Raw genomic sequence first — 17753 nt, 5'->3', positions numbered from 1 at the left:
GTACAAACTACTAAACTTTTTCCCCCTATCATGTCCTACATCCCGTCAACGGCCTCCCTACTGCACAGACCTGCTTCTTCCTGTTTCGCCTGCCCCCTTACACGAGCCAGGCCATCCTCGCTGAGCGTCTGCGTTACTCCATCAACAACTGCCCCTCCATCGACAACTACATGCTGACCCACAACACCGACGCAGCAGACAGCTCCGACACAGAGGAGTGAAGCGGCCAGCTGTGGTCAACCTGGTGATGAATGTATCTTCTCCCATGCCATGCACATTATGCACTGAACACAGACTTCTATTCGCCAAACCTGTAAGGTTTACAGGTTGTACTGTTTATATGTTGGTTGAAATTAAAGATATGTGTAGTTTTGGTTTTCCAAATGTGCAAGGTGTTGTAATTAATGCAGTGCTTACTCTGAATCAACACTACAGGGATACGGAATAAGAGTTTTTCAAATAGAAATAAAGTAACTAAAAAAGTAACTTTAAAAGTAAAGTAACTAAAAAAGTAACTTTAAAAGTAAAGTAACTAAAAAAGTAACTTTAAAGGTAAAGTAACTAAAAAAGTAACTAAAAAAGTAAAGTAACTAAAAAAGTAACTTTAAAAGTAAAGTAACTTTAAAAGTAACTAAACAAGTAAAGTAACTAAAAAAGTAACTTTAAAAGTAAAGTAACTTTAAAAGTAACTTTAAAAGTAAAGTAACTAAAAAAGTAACTAAAAAGTAAAGTAACTAAAAAAGTAACTTTAAAAGTAAAGTAACTAAAAAAGTAAAGTAACTAAAAAAGTAACTTTAAAAGTAAAGTAACTAAAAAAGTAACTTTAAAAGTAAAATAACTTTAAAAGTAAAGTAACTAAAAAAGTAACTTTAAAAGTAAAGTAACTGAAAAAGTAACTCTAAAGGTAAAGTAACTTTAAAAGTAACTAAAAAAGTTAAGTAACTAAAAAGTAACTTTAAAAGTAAAGTAACTAAAAAAGTAAAGTAACTAAAAAAGTAACTTTAAAAGTAAAGTAACTTTAAAAGTAACTAAAAAAGTAAAGTAACTAAAAAAGTAACTTTAAAAGTAAAGTAACTAAAAAAGTAACTTTAAAAGTAAAGTAACTTTAAAAGTAACTAAAAAAGTAAAGTAACTAAAAAAGTAACTTTAAAAGTAAAGTAACTAAAAAAGCAACTTTAAAAATAAAGTAACTTAAGTAAAGTTATGACTTTTCGACATGGTACACTGACTTTTTCATGACTTTAAACGACATCCTATACTATGCTGTTTATAACTCCGCAGCAACTCCCTTCATCAACATCGATTGTCTTCCTTCAGGATGGAGTCCAATCACCAAAGACGTTGCACTATTCACATTTGTACAATGTGTAATAAATTATTGTGAAATTCTAATGAAGTCTCTCCTGATTGAATGACTTTTTTGACTGTTTTTCGACTTTAACCCCAGTAGAACAAACTGAAAAAACACAATTGGGTTTCATCATTAAATTCTTTTCTTTACTGCATTTGCACATAATTCACTGAACACACAGAAGTCCAGAAGCATCCAATACATAAACTGACCGATGAAAACAAGGTAAAAACAATACGTCTATAATAAAATACACTTTCATGTTCTTATATGCATAATATAAAAACAATAAAGGAAAATATTTAAATTGCAGTAATTACTATTTACAAAAGGCATTTTCTTTTAAAAGGAACTTTTATAACTTCAGTACCTAAAATAAATCAAACTATATGCAGGTCAGGTGCAGTAGTACAAAAAGGCTTTGATATCAGGAGAGTAAGGTGACAGTTTTACAGCAGGACAGAAAGGCGAGATAAGGCCTGATGAACATTAGGTAGCCTGGAGGAGTTCACCAATGAGGAGCGAGTGCTTTTCCTCCGTTTCGTCTCTGGCCGGTCCAGGTTGCCTTCCAACCCAGCTGATATCACGCAGAAGTTCCAAATCATCAAGGTTGATAGGGTGAGGTCATCGCTAACGGAAATAACGAGCCTGTTGACGAGGGCAAACATATCAATAGTACAAACTACTAAACTTTTTCCCCCTATCATGTCCTACAGCCCGTCAACGGCCTCCCTACTGCACAGACCTGCTTCTTCCTGTTTCGCCTGCCCCCTTACACGAGCCAGGCCATCCTCGCTGAGCGTCTGCGTTACTCCATCCACAACTGCCCCTCCATCGACAACTACATGCTGACCCACAACACCGACGCAGCAGACAGCTCCGACACAGAGGAGTGAAGCGGCCAGCTGTGGTCAACCTGGTGATGAATGTATCTTCTCCCATGCCATGCACATTATGCACTGAACACAGACTTCTATTCGCCAAACCTGTAAGGTTTACAGGTTGTACTGTTTATATGTTGGTTGAAATTAAAGATATGTGTAGTTTTGGTTTTCCAAATGTGCAAGGTGTTGTAATTAATGCAGTGCTTACTCTGAATCAACACTACAGGGATACGGAATAAGAGTTTATCAAATAGAAATAAAGTAACTAAAAAAGTAACTTTAAAAGTAAAGTAACTAAAAAAGTAACTTTAAAAGTAAAGTAACTAAAAAAGTAACTTTAAAAGTAAAGTAACTAAAAAAGTAACTAAAAAAGTAAAGTAACTTTAAAAGTAACTAAAAAAGTAAAGTAACTAAAAAAGTAACTTTAAAAGTAAAGTAACTAAAAAAGTAACTAAAAAGTAAAGTAACTAAAAAAGTAACTTTAAAAGTAAAGTAACTAAAAAAGTAAAGTAACTAAAAAAGTAAAGTAACTTTAAAAGTAACTAAAAAAGTAAAGTAACTAAAAAAGTAACTTTAAAAGTAAAGTAACTAAAAAAGTAACTTTAAAAGTAAAGTAACTTTAAAAGTAACTAAAAAAGTAAAGTAACTAAAAAAGTAACTTTAAAAGTAAAGTAACTAAGGAAGCAACTTTAAAAATAAAGTAACATAAGTAAAGTTATGACTTTTCGACATGGTACACTGACTTTTTCATGACTTTTTTCGACATCCTATACTATGCTGTTTATAACTCCGCAGCAACTCCCTTCATCAACATCGATTGTCTTCCTTCAGGATGGAGTCCAATCGCCAAAGACGTTGCACTATTCACATTTGTACAATGTGTAATAAATTATTGTGAAATTCTAATGAAGTCTCTCCTGATTGAATGACTTTTTTGACTGTTTTTCGACTTTAACCCCAGTAGAACAAAATTCTTTTCTTTACTGCATTTGCACATAATTCACTGAACACAGTTTGTTTGAAAGGGTCCAGCCAAAAAGCCATATGAAACATTTATTTCCATCACCTATGGCACCTTCCTTGTGCCAGTAGGTGGCGCTATGACTTTGTGAAAATGTTGGCATGGAGATGTGTTCAGGCCTGGACCAGCATCATGCAAAACTAGTTTGGGGCAGATTGAATAAAGTACCTTGTAGTTACAACAACTTCCTCTTTCATGGCGAACGGCACGAAATGTGCCTGACATGGGCGCCACATAAAACGAAGGTCGTTCAATGTCAGTACACCATTTCAGTAACTTTTCATCATTAATGTCTTTAGATCAGGGGTGTCAAACATACGGCCCGCGGGCCGGATCCGGCCCGCCACGTCATTTTATGTGGCCCGCGAATCTACCAGCAAAAAAAAAAAAAATGGAAATCGCGCACGGCGGAGCTCCTCCCCGATCCTCGCGCACACACCTCCACCAGCGTATGTGGCAGCAGCAGCCCCCACCCCCCCCCCCCCGCCGACGACGACGACGAAGGAGCAGCAGCACCCCCCCCCCCCGCCGACAACCGGCCCTTTGGGGGCAACCATGATGCCGATGCGGCCCCAGAGCAACAATGAGTTTGACACCCCTGCTTTAGATCATCTAGACCAAATTTGAAGTTGATTGTATAAATTCTGTGGGAGGAGTTCGTTAAAGTACAATGCCTGAAAACTATGAAAAATGCCGAAAAATGCAAAGAAATGAGAGTATTACTGCATTGGCCCCTAGTGGTTGTATGGAATAAAAATAAAATTTGAGGGTATGTTACAGGACACAATGTGAACATATGCTACAGATTTCGTGATGATAAGCCACATGGTTTTGAAGTTATATATATTGCTGTAGAAGGCCAACTCCTCATGAAATTCATTGGTCCATATATTCTTAATGCAATAAGATATCAAGAAACTTTTCATAACTTTTGATGATATATATCCAATAATGATTCACAGCAAATTTGGTACCAATCATACCCAGGGTCTAGGAGAAGTGATTTTTTTTTTTTTTTTACAAAATTCAAAATGGTGGAAAATGTTGGTAGGCGGAGCTTAGGGTCCCAAGAGGATTTTTTGTAGAACTCATTCAGTTGCTCATGTCTGTAAAATCTTAAGTAATTTGGACATACGGGCTGTTGGGGCTTGCCTTTCCATTATCTAGGTGGCGCTAGCGAGTAATTTTGTATGCTCGAGCATTGGACCCATAAAATATAAAAATTTCCCGCAGTCCCGATATGCTCGCCAAATATGGGGAGGTTGGGGACATGTCAGATACCCTTAAACGGTTTTTCATCATAGGGTATAATAATAATTCCTACAGATACAATAGGGACCTCGCGGACCCGACGTTGTCGGTGCTCGGGCCCTAATTAACAACCCACAACTAACGCTCATTAACAGAGCTAATCACCACGACACAACAGTCTGTGACACATAAACTATTTCTTACACTAATAATTTTACATTTATAAAATTACACCGCCAAACTGCATGCTGGGTACAGCTCACTCGCCTGCTAGCACAACAGTCTGCTAACAGCTGGAGAGGCTCCGTCCTCCAGTAACGTGTTTCACATGATCTGCTCTTCAGCTCATCCTTCCTCTCATGGATTCATATCGGACCAATAGGAGCTGCGGTTATGACGTGTTTCCTGCTTTCTCTCCATGAACAGGCTGCAGGCGCACAGGTGATTCTGATTGAGCTAATTAGTGAACGGAGACTCACACACACACGACGTAGAGATACACGTGATGCAGCTCAGCCAATCAAATATGAGTATTCTGACAAGTTTCCTGATTGTGAGATGTACACACACCATGACACAAGAGGACGAGACGAGGAAAGACTTGGCAGAGCAGGACAATAGTATGGTGATGTTAAAGTGTTGAGCATTCTCCAAATGAGAAGGTTTGCCATAGAGATCGGTGTCCTGAACCAGGAAGGGTTAAACTCGTAAAGGTAAATTACTCCCACGGACAGGTGTCAACGAGTGGGCTGAATAGTGAACACAGCAGCATGTCCCTTCGAGACTACAGCTCTTGTCTGTCTCTCCCTCTTTCTCTCTTTGAGATCAAATAAATAATAAGACCTGATTTGTGACCTTTGATTTGTTTTACTTATTATTTATTTGATCTCAAATCTCTATAATAAGCCATGCTTTTCTATTTTATTGTGACTTTCTTACCGATTGATTGTATTTGTCTCAGTGTATTTAATAACTTCTCGGTCACATGGTTTAAGAGGAAGCAGAGCGTTGACCTGACAGAGTGATAACAGGAAGTCATGGAGGGTGAACGTTGCTGATCACACGGAATTTGAACTCTTGTGCGACCACATAAAGAAATTCTGTAAAGAAGTTTCTTTTCCGCCATCAATGATGGAAGAAATAACCTCTATTTCTGGTACTCAGATATCCCGGGAAACTAAACGCCGTCTTGTCTGGTTCATCACATCATTCGGAGGAGCTCCGTGAACCCAGAATAAACACATGTTGCTGTGATTTAATCACAATAAACGGACAAACAGGGATTCTGAAATAACTACTTAATGATGTCGATTTATAAAAAGTCTGAATTCATGTTGTGTTAGTTTTCTCCTCAAGACGACAAACAAATAACTTTTAAAATACTTGTTGTCTTAATGGAGCTCGGATCGATCGGTGCTATGCTATGCTAACATTGTAGCAGCTCCATATAACGTCATATAGGCGTAAATACGGCAGCGTCTTTTTCATTGTTTGTACCATGTGGTTCATACACACACATTCATACACACAGTCTGGTCTCTACTGATGTGAGGGATCGTAGAGCTCTGGGTGAACACAGACGGATTCAGGATGTTTATCTATAACAAAAGGTTTTGTCGTGTGGACGGAGTTCATCTTTATTCTGTTTGAATGAACCTTTGATTGAAGAATGAAGCAGTGAAGGTTTCACTTCATGTTTTTATTTGTGACAGGTTAGAAACATGGCGATGGTTCTTTATCTGCTGGTTTGTATCGATTACATTCAAAGACGATGACATCATAGCTGAAAACGTGATTATTGCTCAGTGAGGTTATGACATTAATATGGAGTTAATTCTGATCAAAGAAAGACATGAATAGCGTCTGTGAATCTTGTTTGTTCTGCGTTTTTAAGCTGAATGTTAATTTTTATTTATTTTAAAATAAGAACGTGACGATTCAGAGTCTCTTTAGAACCAAATCCACTTCACATGTTTTATTTGAGTAATTCAGCTCATGAGAACACGAGCACAGTGAAGAATAAGAATACAGAGTTTGAGCTGTAAGGAGCCGGAGAACCTTCTGATAAAACATGTGAATGTGTTTCATCATCAAACGTAATAAAACATGAGCTCTGAATCCAGAAGCACATCATGCTTTTCTTCTTGTTGTTCTTCAGTCATGCTTTGATTTTAAATCATGTGTTTTCTACATTAATGCTCACGAACTGAATATTTTCTCTTTTTGTGTTTCTAGGTTTCCTGAGAGGCAGCGTTGTGTTCAGCTCAGCGGTTCTTTCCTTCAGGAGGCGTTGACAGGTTTGATTGACGCTGCGGACCGTCTCCATCAGGACTCTGTGTGTGTGTGTGTGTGTGTGCATCCAACCGTGGTGAGAGGATAATGGGAAAGCAAAGAGCATCATTACCTCTCTCCATGCTGCCCCCCCCCTCTGGACTTTGTGTGTTTTCTGTAAAAAAGCAGCTTTCACGACATTTAAGCTGCAAACATCTAAAGCACAGAAAGTTCAGAGCCCAAAGAACAGTTCATTATCATGTTTCCTTGTTCTTTTATTAACATAAGCTGCTATTATTCTGTGTGTAGGGAGACGTGTTCATCATTTGTTTCTTTGTTTTCTTTGTATGATTTTTTTTTTCCTGCAATTCAAAAGAACTTTTGTTTGAAGAATGCAAAAACTAAATGTCTGATGTTGAGTATTTCCCATAAAAGCCAAAATGTAATCAGATGTTACAGAATCTTTGAATCTTTTGTTTTATATCTTTAGATTTTATATCTTTAGATTCTTATTTTGACATGATGTCCACACGTCTTTAATATTGTGAGAATGATTTAGATCGAGCTGAAGAATAAGAACTCGTTTCGTTTGTCATTTTTAAGTCTTTTATCATTTTCTAGTTAATGTTTAAAGTTCATCTTAAATGTATGAATTCCACCAGATGAAGGTGGGACGTCTTTACTTACCAAACAAATATAAAATCATTATTCTGACATTATCAGCATGGTTTGTAATTCAGGGTTCATTTTGTTATTTTTGAAGTTTACATTATTTAAAAGTGTGTAACTTTATTTTAAAGAGTTCATCAAGCTAACGTTACCTTCAAGCTAACGTTACCATCGAGCTAACGTTACCATCGAGCTAACGTTACCATCGAGCTAACGTTACTTCTGTCAGTCATCTACGTGACATTCACACCAGTTCTCAAAGTTACGATGAAACCTGTTTGTTGTACTGTTTTGTAGTTTATTTAATTCATATGAATACGATATTCTACGATACAGGTGCAGTTTAAATGGTTCTTTGTTCAGTTTGGGTCGGCGCTGTTTGACAGACTACGATGGAAAATGATGCTTTTAAATGTCAGAGCTCAGTTATCTTTTCTTAAACAAGCAGCTCTTTTTTCTTTAGACCTTTGGTTTGACAAAGCTGCAGCAGTTTTTAGAGGATTTACAGTGTTTGATGGCTGTGCAGTTTTTAAAGCTCTTTTCCTTCACAGAGCTCCGGTCCCCCCTCCCCCCCGCCCACACTGTGAGCCGGAGACCCTCGGCTGAATAACTCCACATTCCCCGTCTCAGCCGTGGGGACTAGACGTACTCCTGCAGGCTGTAGCTGTCCTTGATGTCCTTCGGAGGGGGTTTGGAGGGAGACGGGTAGACCTTCTGGTCCCGCTCAGGTTCAGGAGGTTTCTGACGATTCACTTTGTCCATCTGCAGCCGAACCGTCAGGTTTCGCCTGTTTTTCGGCGGCACGCGTTCCGTCTGCAGCTCCCGCCTCCGCCGGTCCTCTCGGTACGCCACGAGTCGGTCGGGATCATCGGGGGACCCGTAGTCGGGCCGTCCTGTCCTCTTTCCAGGACAGGACAGACAAAAGATGACCCCCGCAGCCAGGAGGAAGCCGGCCGAGAGGAAGGTCACGCACAGAGCTCCTCCCGGCTGATACTTGCTGCTGTCCGGCAGGTCCGTGGTCAGGAAGGCGGCGATGACCTCGTTGGTGTACCAGGACGCCGGCACGAGGCACAGGAAGCTGGCCAGGATGAAGCAGCCCCCGGCGGCGATGGCCGTGTGCCCCTTGGCCCGGTGGCTGCCCCCCCAGCGGGTACATTTAAGCCCCAGGGAGGCGAGGCAGAGCCCGAACAATGCCACCATGCAGCACAGAACCATGGCGGCCCGCGTGGTCTGCAGACACGCCGGCAGCGACAGCACCGAGTTCTTCACGGTGCAGCTGAAGACGCCGGAGCTGTACCAGACGCAGTCCATCCACAGACCCTGCATCTGCGAGATGGGGGTCATGACGCTGGACCAGACGTTGACGCTCACCTTCCAGTTGGGCAGCAGGGTGGCCACGGTGGTGCCGAGGACGCCGAGCAGCGCCAGGGCGAACGCCAGGATCTGAACGGCGGTGGACAGCATGGCTCAGCCCCCCCCCAACACCACCCCGCCTCCGTCAGGTCCTGACAGCAGATAATTCCTCCGCCGGGCTCCAGCGAGCTGCAACCACAGGAGAAATGAGAATGAAGTGAGCGTGGGAGCGTGACGGACGCACAGCTGAGGCTGCTGATGGGAATGCCTTTCATTTATTTCTTTATTTATCGCTGATTGCCTGCATTAGTTGCTCTGCAGCTGATGATGTGGTGATCATTGACACTCTGTTCTGTCCGTTTAAAGCTGCAGTCCCTCGGGGGTTGTTTAACTCTCTGCAGGAGAAACTGAGCTCTTCTTCATAGAGTTTAACCATCACAAGGAGACAACGTGAGAGAGAGCCGGGCTCTTTCTTACCTTCGTGTTGTGATTTCCTGAGGACGAAGCGGAGGGAATGAAAACACACTCGTCGTGGGTTTAACTACGGCGTCTGCCAGCCGTCTCCTTGGCAACCGTACATACAGTTTCATCCCATTCTGCGTCCTGGAGAAAAGATGGCGAAACCTCCGCACCAACAAAACCCACCAAAAGTCCGGTTCAGGAACCAGTTTTTTTGTGTCAGTTTCTAACCTGAAGGTCAGCGGCTGAAGGAGCCGCAGAGCAGCGTTTCTTTATCTGGTGAGTCGATGGCGGGGTACGCCACGCCGCAGGAATCCCTCCTCCTGGTCGCCTTTCACCACCTGGACCGTTCTCCTGCTTCTTTGGACGACACCAGTTACATTTAAAAAAAATGTTGATAACGCGGAAAGAGTTTCAACGAGCGCCGGAAAAAAAAAAGCGAAACCGCCTCGTTTAAAAACACAAAAGAATCTATTGAGCGTGAAGGTAGAAGCTCATTACTGGTTGTTTCTGATAATATCAGCTGGTCTCACACGACTGACGACATCATTGGTGCTTTTTTTAAACAATCAACGCGCTCCGGCGGGTCGTCGCCTCGGTCCTGGTTTGGTGATAAGAACCCGCTGAGCTGTTGTTCTGCAGTGGGAGTCGAGGTGTCGCCCGTCATGTGACCGTGTGAAGAATCGCCCTCTGCGGCGCGCTGATAAGCGTCCGCGGCCCGCCCACCCGTTTGGGGCTGGACGGGACCCGGCGGTCCGTCAGCGGCAGCCTGTTATTACCATAATCCTCCAGTCTTATCAGCCTCAGACCTGCACGGACTCCTGCAGCCTCCACACCAAGCTGCACACAATAAACACTCGTTTTCTCCCCCCCCCTCTGTGGGAAAGACACCACATTAAAGCCACTGTTCCACTGTTTCAAACCAGCAACAGCGCTTGATTAATGTTGTCGTGTCGATTCAGTCACTCAACAACAAATAAGAACTCAGCAAAGACGAAGTTTCCCACCCGGAGACAAAGAACGATGAGCTCATCGTGAGCGAAACAGGAGTTACTGCAGCTTAAACGTGGCAGATTCCTGATGGAGCTCTGCACTGAGGTCAGACACCAAAGAGGCTCCCAACGTCTCTGAGTATGATGACACAGTGATTACATGAGCAACATGAGAAATAAAAGCAGCGATCACAAAGTTTTACACACAAAAGGCCTGAAGACGTTTAAAATAAAGACATAAAAAACAAAGGATCGTGGGACGTCCTACGCTCATCCTGGGTCCCGTTGGGGGGTCGGGAACCTCGGGTTAGGAACCTCGTATTGAGATAAAGAAATAATTGGTTCACTTACCGGCGTAATAGAAAATGTCTGCAGCGCTCCACCAGAGATCACGGAGCCGGTTGATTATTATCAGTTAATAAACTGATCCTCTGAAGGGAACAAACGTCAGATGATTCATTAAATTAGTGCTTCATTCAGCAGATCAGGATCCTTAACATTTAATTTAAAAGAATAGAAATATGAATTCATTAAGTAAGACTCATAAGCATAAAACACAATAAACATGATATAAAGATATATTCACTTACTTGAGAATGTGTTTGAACTGATTGGAGGTTTTCCTGCAGGATAATACATGTTTGTGTTAAAACAGTATTTATATTCTGCTGGTTTTCATTTATGACATAATGATGACAATAAAACACACTTTCAGTTTAAGAAAAAAAGAGTCACAAAAGCCTTTTTTAAATTATGTTAATTAAACAAAAACATTTATTTTATCATTAAAAGAGACAAAATGTCTCAGCAGCCTTTTCCTTTTTAATTGAAATGATTTTGTCGTCACTGACGTTTTATCCAGAAGACGAACAATGAAGATTATTATCGTTTTATTAATTGACGTTAATTGAAGTTGTTGTTTTTAGAAGCTCTTAAATCTCAGAGCGGCCTTGAATATTTTCCCAGCAGCCTTTGCTGCTCTCGACTGCATCCTGACGACAATAATAATAAATCACGTTTTTAAAAAGAGATTCATTTTAATACAGCAGCTTGAAAAGAATCAACGTAAAAAACGTGAAAACTATGTTTAATTATCGTCTATTCTGTTGATTAAATTGTGATTAATTGTCTTTAAATTAAGAAAGAATTTAGAAAATGTTCACGAGTCTGCAGATATCTGAGGAGCCGTTTGGGTTGTTGATTATTAGTTGATTAAAAAATAACCATCAATATAAAACGTATCATTCCAGCTGTGATCTGTAACAGAGTCGCTCCATGAAGACGTCCGCCTGTCGCTTTAAATCTATACCTGTATAATACACAGTGTATAATACCTGTATAATACACAGTGTATAATACCTGTATAATACACAGTGTATAATACCTGTATAATACACAGTGTATAATACACAGTGTATAATACACAGTGTATAATATCTCTATAATACACAGTGTATAATACACAGTGTATATCTGTATAATACACAGTGTATATCTGTATAATACACAGTGTATAATATCTGTATAATACACTGTGTATAATACACAGTGTATAATACCTGTATAATACACAGTGTATAATACCTGTATAATACACAGTGTATAATACCTGTATAATACACAGTGTATAATACACAGTGTATAATACACAGTGTATAATATCTGTATAATACACAGTGTATAATACACAGTGTATACTATCTGTATAATACACAGTGTATAATACACAGTGTATTATACAGATAGTATACACAGTGTATAATACACAGTGTATAATATCTTCTGTTCACACGTTTGTCCTTCGTGTTAACATCAGCTGCTCTGGTGGCTGATGGGAAACGGGGCGGCGGTCTATTAGAAGCGGACTCTGGAGGTTTGACGCCTGAAGGCCTCAAACGTCCTGCAGAGGACGAACCTTTACATCATCTCATCGTTTCATTTCTTTATTTAATAAATACAAAGACTACATTTGTTTTGGTGCATATTTGAATTATTGTTTTTGATCTTTTTATTGCTTTATTTGTTTCATCTTTTCATTTTTTATTTGTTTTTTGTGTCATTTGCTTAATAATTTTATATCTTGTTTGTTTAATCTTTCATTATTTTTATAAGGATTATTTGTCATTTCATCTTTTTGATGTTTGTTTGGAAAAAATATTGTTTTGTTTAATCATGAAATATTTTGTTCGTTTTATTTTGTCATTTTAATCTTTTTGATGATTTTTTAAAGTTTTATTTGTTTAATTTTTAAATGTTTTGTTTGTTTAATCTTTAAAAAGCGTGAATTCTTTTTAGGATTTTTGTTTTGTTTATTTTTTGATCGTTTTTGTTTTAGCTTGAATTTCTTGTTTTTATACTTTTAATGTTTATTATTCTTTTGTTTAATTTTATGTTTAATTTTTGTTTTATTTGTAATTTCTTGCTTGTTCTTTGTTAAACTTGTTGTTTTGTTTGATTATAAAGTTTTTGTTCTTTTTTTGTTCTTCTTTAATCTGTTTGTTGTTTTAATCAACGTGTGTGTGTGTGTGTGTGTGTGTGTGTGTGTGTGTGTGTGGAGGTATTTAATTATCTTTGTGTGGTTTATTCTTTTATGAGGAGTGTTGTTAATAATCATCTCTTTGACTTCAGATTATTTAAACATTTAATAAAAACAATTAAAATGTGATGAATCAGCTGTTTGTTTTCATCTGTGGTTGTATATTCAGATTAAATGTTCAAGAAGAAGAAGAAGAAGAAGAAGAAGAAGAAGAAGAAGAAGAGGTTTATTTGAACAGAAGAAGAAGAAGTCATTCGTCTCATTCAATACGACTGAAATTAGCTTCACATTAAAGCAGACAGTTTGACCTCTGACCTCCACATTCACACCGATAATAGTTTGGAGTCGAATCAAACCATCTGGCAGAAACACACACACACACACACACACACACACACACGCGCACACACACATAAACACACCATCATCTCCCCCCCCCCCGAGGCTCCATCAACCATCAATCAACACACAGACAGGAATATAAATGAACCGCTTTATCTCAGCTGAACACACACACACACACACTCATCATCACACACACACACACACACACACACACACACTCACCATCTCACACACACACACACTCACCATCACACACACACACACACACTCACTCACCAACACACACACACACTCACCATCACACACACACACTCACTCTCTCTCCCTTTTCTGTTAGTAAACATGATGTATTTTGGTGGGCGGGGCCTAAGGGAAGGCAGAATAATTCTCTAAACATGTCAGTTAACGCAGATACCCTGTCCATACCAAGAGCTGGCTAGTTGGCTAGCTAGCCTGTCCATCTCCAGAGCTGGCTAGCTAGATAGCTTGTCCATCTCAAAAGATGGCTACTTAGTTAGTTAGCTAGCTTGTACATGTCAAAAGCTGGCGAGTTAGTAGCTAGTTTTCCCATCTCCAGAGCCGGCTACTTAGCTAGCTAGCTTGTACATGTCCAGAGCCGGCTACTTAGCTAGCTAGCTTGTACATGTCCAGAGCTGGCTAGTTAGCTAGAGAGAGGAAGTAAACAAAAAAGAACCGCAAATATTATATATGAGACAAAAATAAACTCTGCTCACTTGAGTATTGTCGAGCTGTGAACAAAGCTAGGCTAGCTGTTTCCCCCTGCTTCCAGTTGTTATGCTAAGCTAGGCTAACCATGAGTATGATATCCATCTGAACAGCTCGTTCTCAGAGAAAAAGAAAATAAATTTGACAAACCACAGAATATAATAATCTCACGTATGTTTTTATGTTTTTAAAACCTGGAGAGTTTAAAGTTGAACACAATGAATCGTTTTAAATCAAATACTTATTAAATACTGATTTATTGGACTTTTAACAGCATCAAGTCGTTAAAAAGATGTACACAAATATTTAAGAAAATAAATTACCAAATACTTTCAACAGTTAATAAAAATAACTTGAGTAAAGTTCCTTTAAAATGAAACCTCCGAACTAAACGTATAAATAAGTCGACCGAGGCTGTGATCCAGCAGCTCCACACGCTTCACTGCAAACTGCTTTTGTCAAGAAAATATCTGTTGAACAGAAAACTACAACCGAGAAAAATAAACTGTACAAGAAAAACATTACAATAAAATAATAATAAAGACGCGTTCAGGCAGCTGAGTGCAACAAAATACTGAAAACAAAGAGTCCAACATTCGTCTGTCAGACTTCTGGAACACATCTTCTGTTGAGAACGCTGTGATCTCCCAGCAGAACATGAAGGAGACTCATGACGTTAACATGTTAAATAATCCATCACAAGAAATCACTGAGCTCCAGGTTTATGAGGTCATTCAACGATATCAAGACTTTGGTTTTGTTGAATTGTTAAATCCACCGTTTGACATAAAAAAATACGAAGAAGCTTCAAACTTCAAATGTTTTTCTTCTGACGCAAATCAAAAGATTCCTTCGTTGTTCTTCATCATTACATCTCATTACATCCTGTTTTGGTGTTCCTGAAAATGTAAAAAAAATTAAAAAATTGGTTCCATATTTCCTGAAAGTCTTTTGGAAGTTTGAGGTTTGTTTCTTTGTCACAGATCCTGTTTGGTCCAGAACGGTGAAGCTTATTAGTGTTTTTATTTTTATTATTAAAGCCACTGTGAGGATTTCTCTTTGAAATTTTAAGGATAAAGTTTATGTTTTTCATGTGTATTTAGCACTTTTAAGGGACAAAAAGATTATTGTGGTAAATATATATATAGTCATAATTAAAAATAAAAAACCCAACAACTTGCAATGTTGTGGAATGAAGTCGTACTTTATGCACAAAAAATATAAAAAATATTTATCGAGGAAAAATCCTAATTATACAAGAATTATGTAGCAATTTTAAGAGGGAAAAAGATACTTCTTATTTCTAAAATGAGGTCATCATTTTCTAAGAAGTTGTAACATTAGGAGAAATATTTCAAGACACATTCATGATTTTATGAAAAACATTTAACTTTCAAAGTAAAGTTTTTCGTTAGAATAAAAGTCACAATATTCAAGATAAAGTTGTAATTTTGCAACAAATGGTCGTGATGTTTAAAAAATTAACTAAACTTTCAAAAATATATATTTTACAAACATGAAGACTGAATTTCATTAGAAAAGGTCGTTTTCAAGAATATGTGGTAAAAATAGAAAAACACTGAACTCACCTCTATTAAACATCAACTCTTTCTTAAAAATACTTCAACTGGTTGTTTAGTGAAACTATAGTTTGATTCCTGTAATATCATAACTTTCCTTTTCAAAATGATGTTTGTATTAATTAAGACTTGTTTCTATTTTGACTTTATTCTTAGAATCTGTGTTTATTTCCTGTAACAGTGGCTTTAATAATGTAACGAGTTATTTCAGGTGATTCTAAAGAGATCGATTAAAGTCTGATAGTTCTGATCAGATACCAGCTGATCAGGTATCACAGCTGATCAGGTATCACAGCTGATCAGGTATCACAGCTGATCAGGTGTCACAGCTGATCGGGTGTCACAGCTGATCAGGTATCACAGCTGGCTGGACTTCCTCTTCTGGAAAAAAAAGTATCTCGTTTCCAAATCGTCGTTGTTTTCCCAAATTCTTTCTTCCGGTCGTCTGTGATCTTGTGGAGATGAGAGCTTGTTCGTCAGTGTTGTAGTTCATGAGACGAGAACTTCCTGGTGATGGAGGTCAGAAACACCATCAGATCTGATGAAAGGTCTCAAGGATCTGGAGTTCCACGTTAGCACGTTAGCCATGTAGCGTGGTAGCGGCGGCCGTCCGTCTCCCCAGCACGCTGTCGTAGAAGCAGTCCTCGTTGATCATGGAGGTCATGCTCTGAACACTGAAGTCTCTCTCCAAGAGGTCCAGCGCTTCTCCTCCAGGACTTCGTCTCAGACTGGAGCTCCGCCTTTTCTCCTGGTTCCTCCGGTCGCCCGCTCCTCGCTGCTGCGCCTCCTCTACCTTGTCCACTTCCTCCTCGGTGAAGTTCAGCCTCTGCAGCTGAGCCTCCAGCTCTCCGGTGAGGGAGCAGAGTCTGGTCCTCTTCCCCAGGGGGTCGGAGGCGGCTCGGCAGGGCAGCAGAGGCTCAGAGCAGGTCTCCTCTCGGAGGTCCTCCGCCCGACGAGGAGTCGTCCTCCTTGGCTGCTGCTGCCTCCTCCTCCAGGAGCCGCTCCTCTCCGCCGCGGACAGCCTGGGCCTCCTCAGGGAGCCGGCGGGCGCTCGGTCTCTGAGGAGGCAGCGCAGAGCTCGGAGAACGCTGGCCTTCGTCTCCAAACCGCTGAAACACAAACAACACTTGTTTTCATTATCGAAAAACGACGTCTTCAAATGTCTGTTTGTCCAAAACCAAAATATTTTCTATTTTAATAACGGAAAACAAAGAAGCAGCAAATTATCACATAAAAAAACAGACGAAAGACAAATAATCGACTAATCAATCAACTGACTAATCCCTTAATCGACTAAACTAAACTACACCTGAACCTAACTCCAGCCTTAAAAACCACCAGGTCTCTCACAGTATTTAAAGAGGACATGTCCCCACAACGTAAGAAGTACAAGAACACACACACACACACAGAACATGATTTCACTACAATGAGATGTTAAATCTTTGATCAGTAATAAAAATCACAAGTAGCTGTGATGAGATGAAGCTCATTTTACCATCTAATCACTAGAAACTCTAAAATGATTCTGCTGGCTCCGATCAAGCGGATCGTTCGTTTCGTTTGTTTCTTTCGTCTCGATCGTTTCGTTCGCTTCGTTCGTTTCGTTCGTTTCGTTCGTTTCGTTCGTTTCGTTCGTTTCGATCGTTTCTACCTGCTGCAGAGTTGAAACACCGTCTCCGGTCGTCCCTCCGTCTCCGACCGGCTGTGAACCAGCTCCCACACACACTGGTCCTCTGAGCCTGGAAAACAACACACGGCGCAGGAACGTCTGTGAATGCAGCGCAGCGCCACCTGCTGGACGCCACTCAGGCGGGACTCTTGTGATTGGTCACTGACCTGTGATGTTGGCCGGTCTGACCTGAACCGCCGACACTGGGATTAACCAGCGGAACCTGAAGGGGTCCGGGTCGGCTGAGCGGGAGGCGGTCTGTCCAACACAGAAACAGACATTAGAGAAAAACTAAATACATATTAAAGTGTAAAATAATGCATCAGACAGAGCTTTGCTGCTGCTATTGAGGTAATTCGACGATATTGAAAACTCCGGTTCTGGTTTCATCCACTGTGTGATTTCAAAACTACAAAGAAGCGTCAAAAGATTCCTTTGTTGTTCTTCCATCATTAAATCTCATTAAATCCTTTTTGATATTCCTGAAAAAGTTAAATGTTATGATAAACATGGTGGATGCTGCAGTGAAGTGATGCGTTCAAGAACACTACAGAGAACTGGTCGGCTGATTTCATCGCAAAAAAACTAAACGGACAGAACATGAACATGAAGCCTGAATTTGACTGTTCAGCGGACGAGTCTG

General features: G+C 39.9%; 2 protein-coding genes across 2 annotated transcripts in view; both read right to left on the bottom strand.

Annotated features, from left to right (window-relative positions):
• Positions 1-8086: 8086 nt before the first annotated feature.
• On the bottom strand, positions 8087-8911 carry LOC306711159 (claudin-20-like; the record flags this gene model as incomplete). The annotated part of the gene is made up of 1 exon (XM_079179966.1): positions 8087-8911. One exon carries the CDS (start codon positions 8909-8911, stop codon positions 8087-8089), a length of 825 nt encoding a protein of 274 aa, XP_079036092.1.
• Positions 8912-16018: 7107 nt separating this feature from the next.
• The window catches only part of LOC306711744 (rho guanine nucleotide exchange factor TIAM2-like), a gene marked incomplete at its 3' end in the record, with an annotated part of 29557 nt that continues 27822 nt past the window's right edge, over positions 16019-17753 (bottom strand). The window contains exons 21-23 of the mRNA XM_079180761.1: positions 17278-17368; positions 17093-17180; positions 16019-16547 (exon numbers count right to left, since the gene is read on the bottom strand). Coding sequence (XP_079036887.1) covers positions 16019-16547; positions 17093-17180; positions 17278-17368 — 708 coding nt within the window. The remainder of the gene's footprint in view (positions 16548-17092; positions 17181-17277; positions 17369-17753) is intronic.

Source organism: Pholis gunnellus (assembly GCF_910591455.1).
Source record: "Pholis gunnellus genome assembly, chromosome: 19".
Taxonomy (NCBI): Eukaryota; Metazoa; Chordata; class Actinopteri; order Perciformes; family Pholidae; genus Pholis; species Pholis gunnellus.
This window is presented reverse-complemented; position numbering and strand designations above follow the sequence as displayed.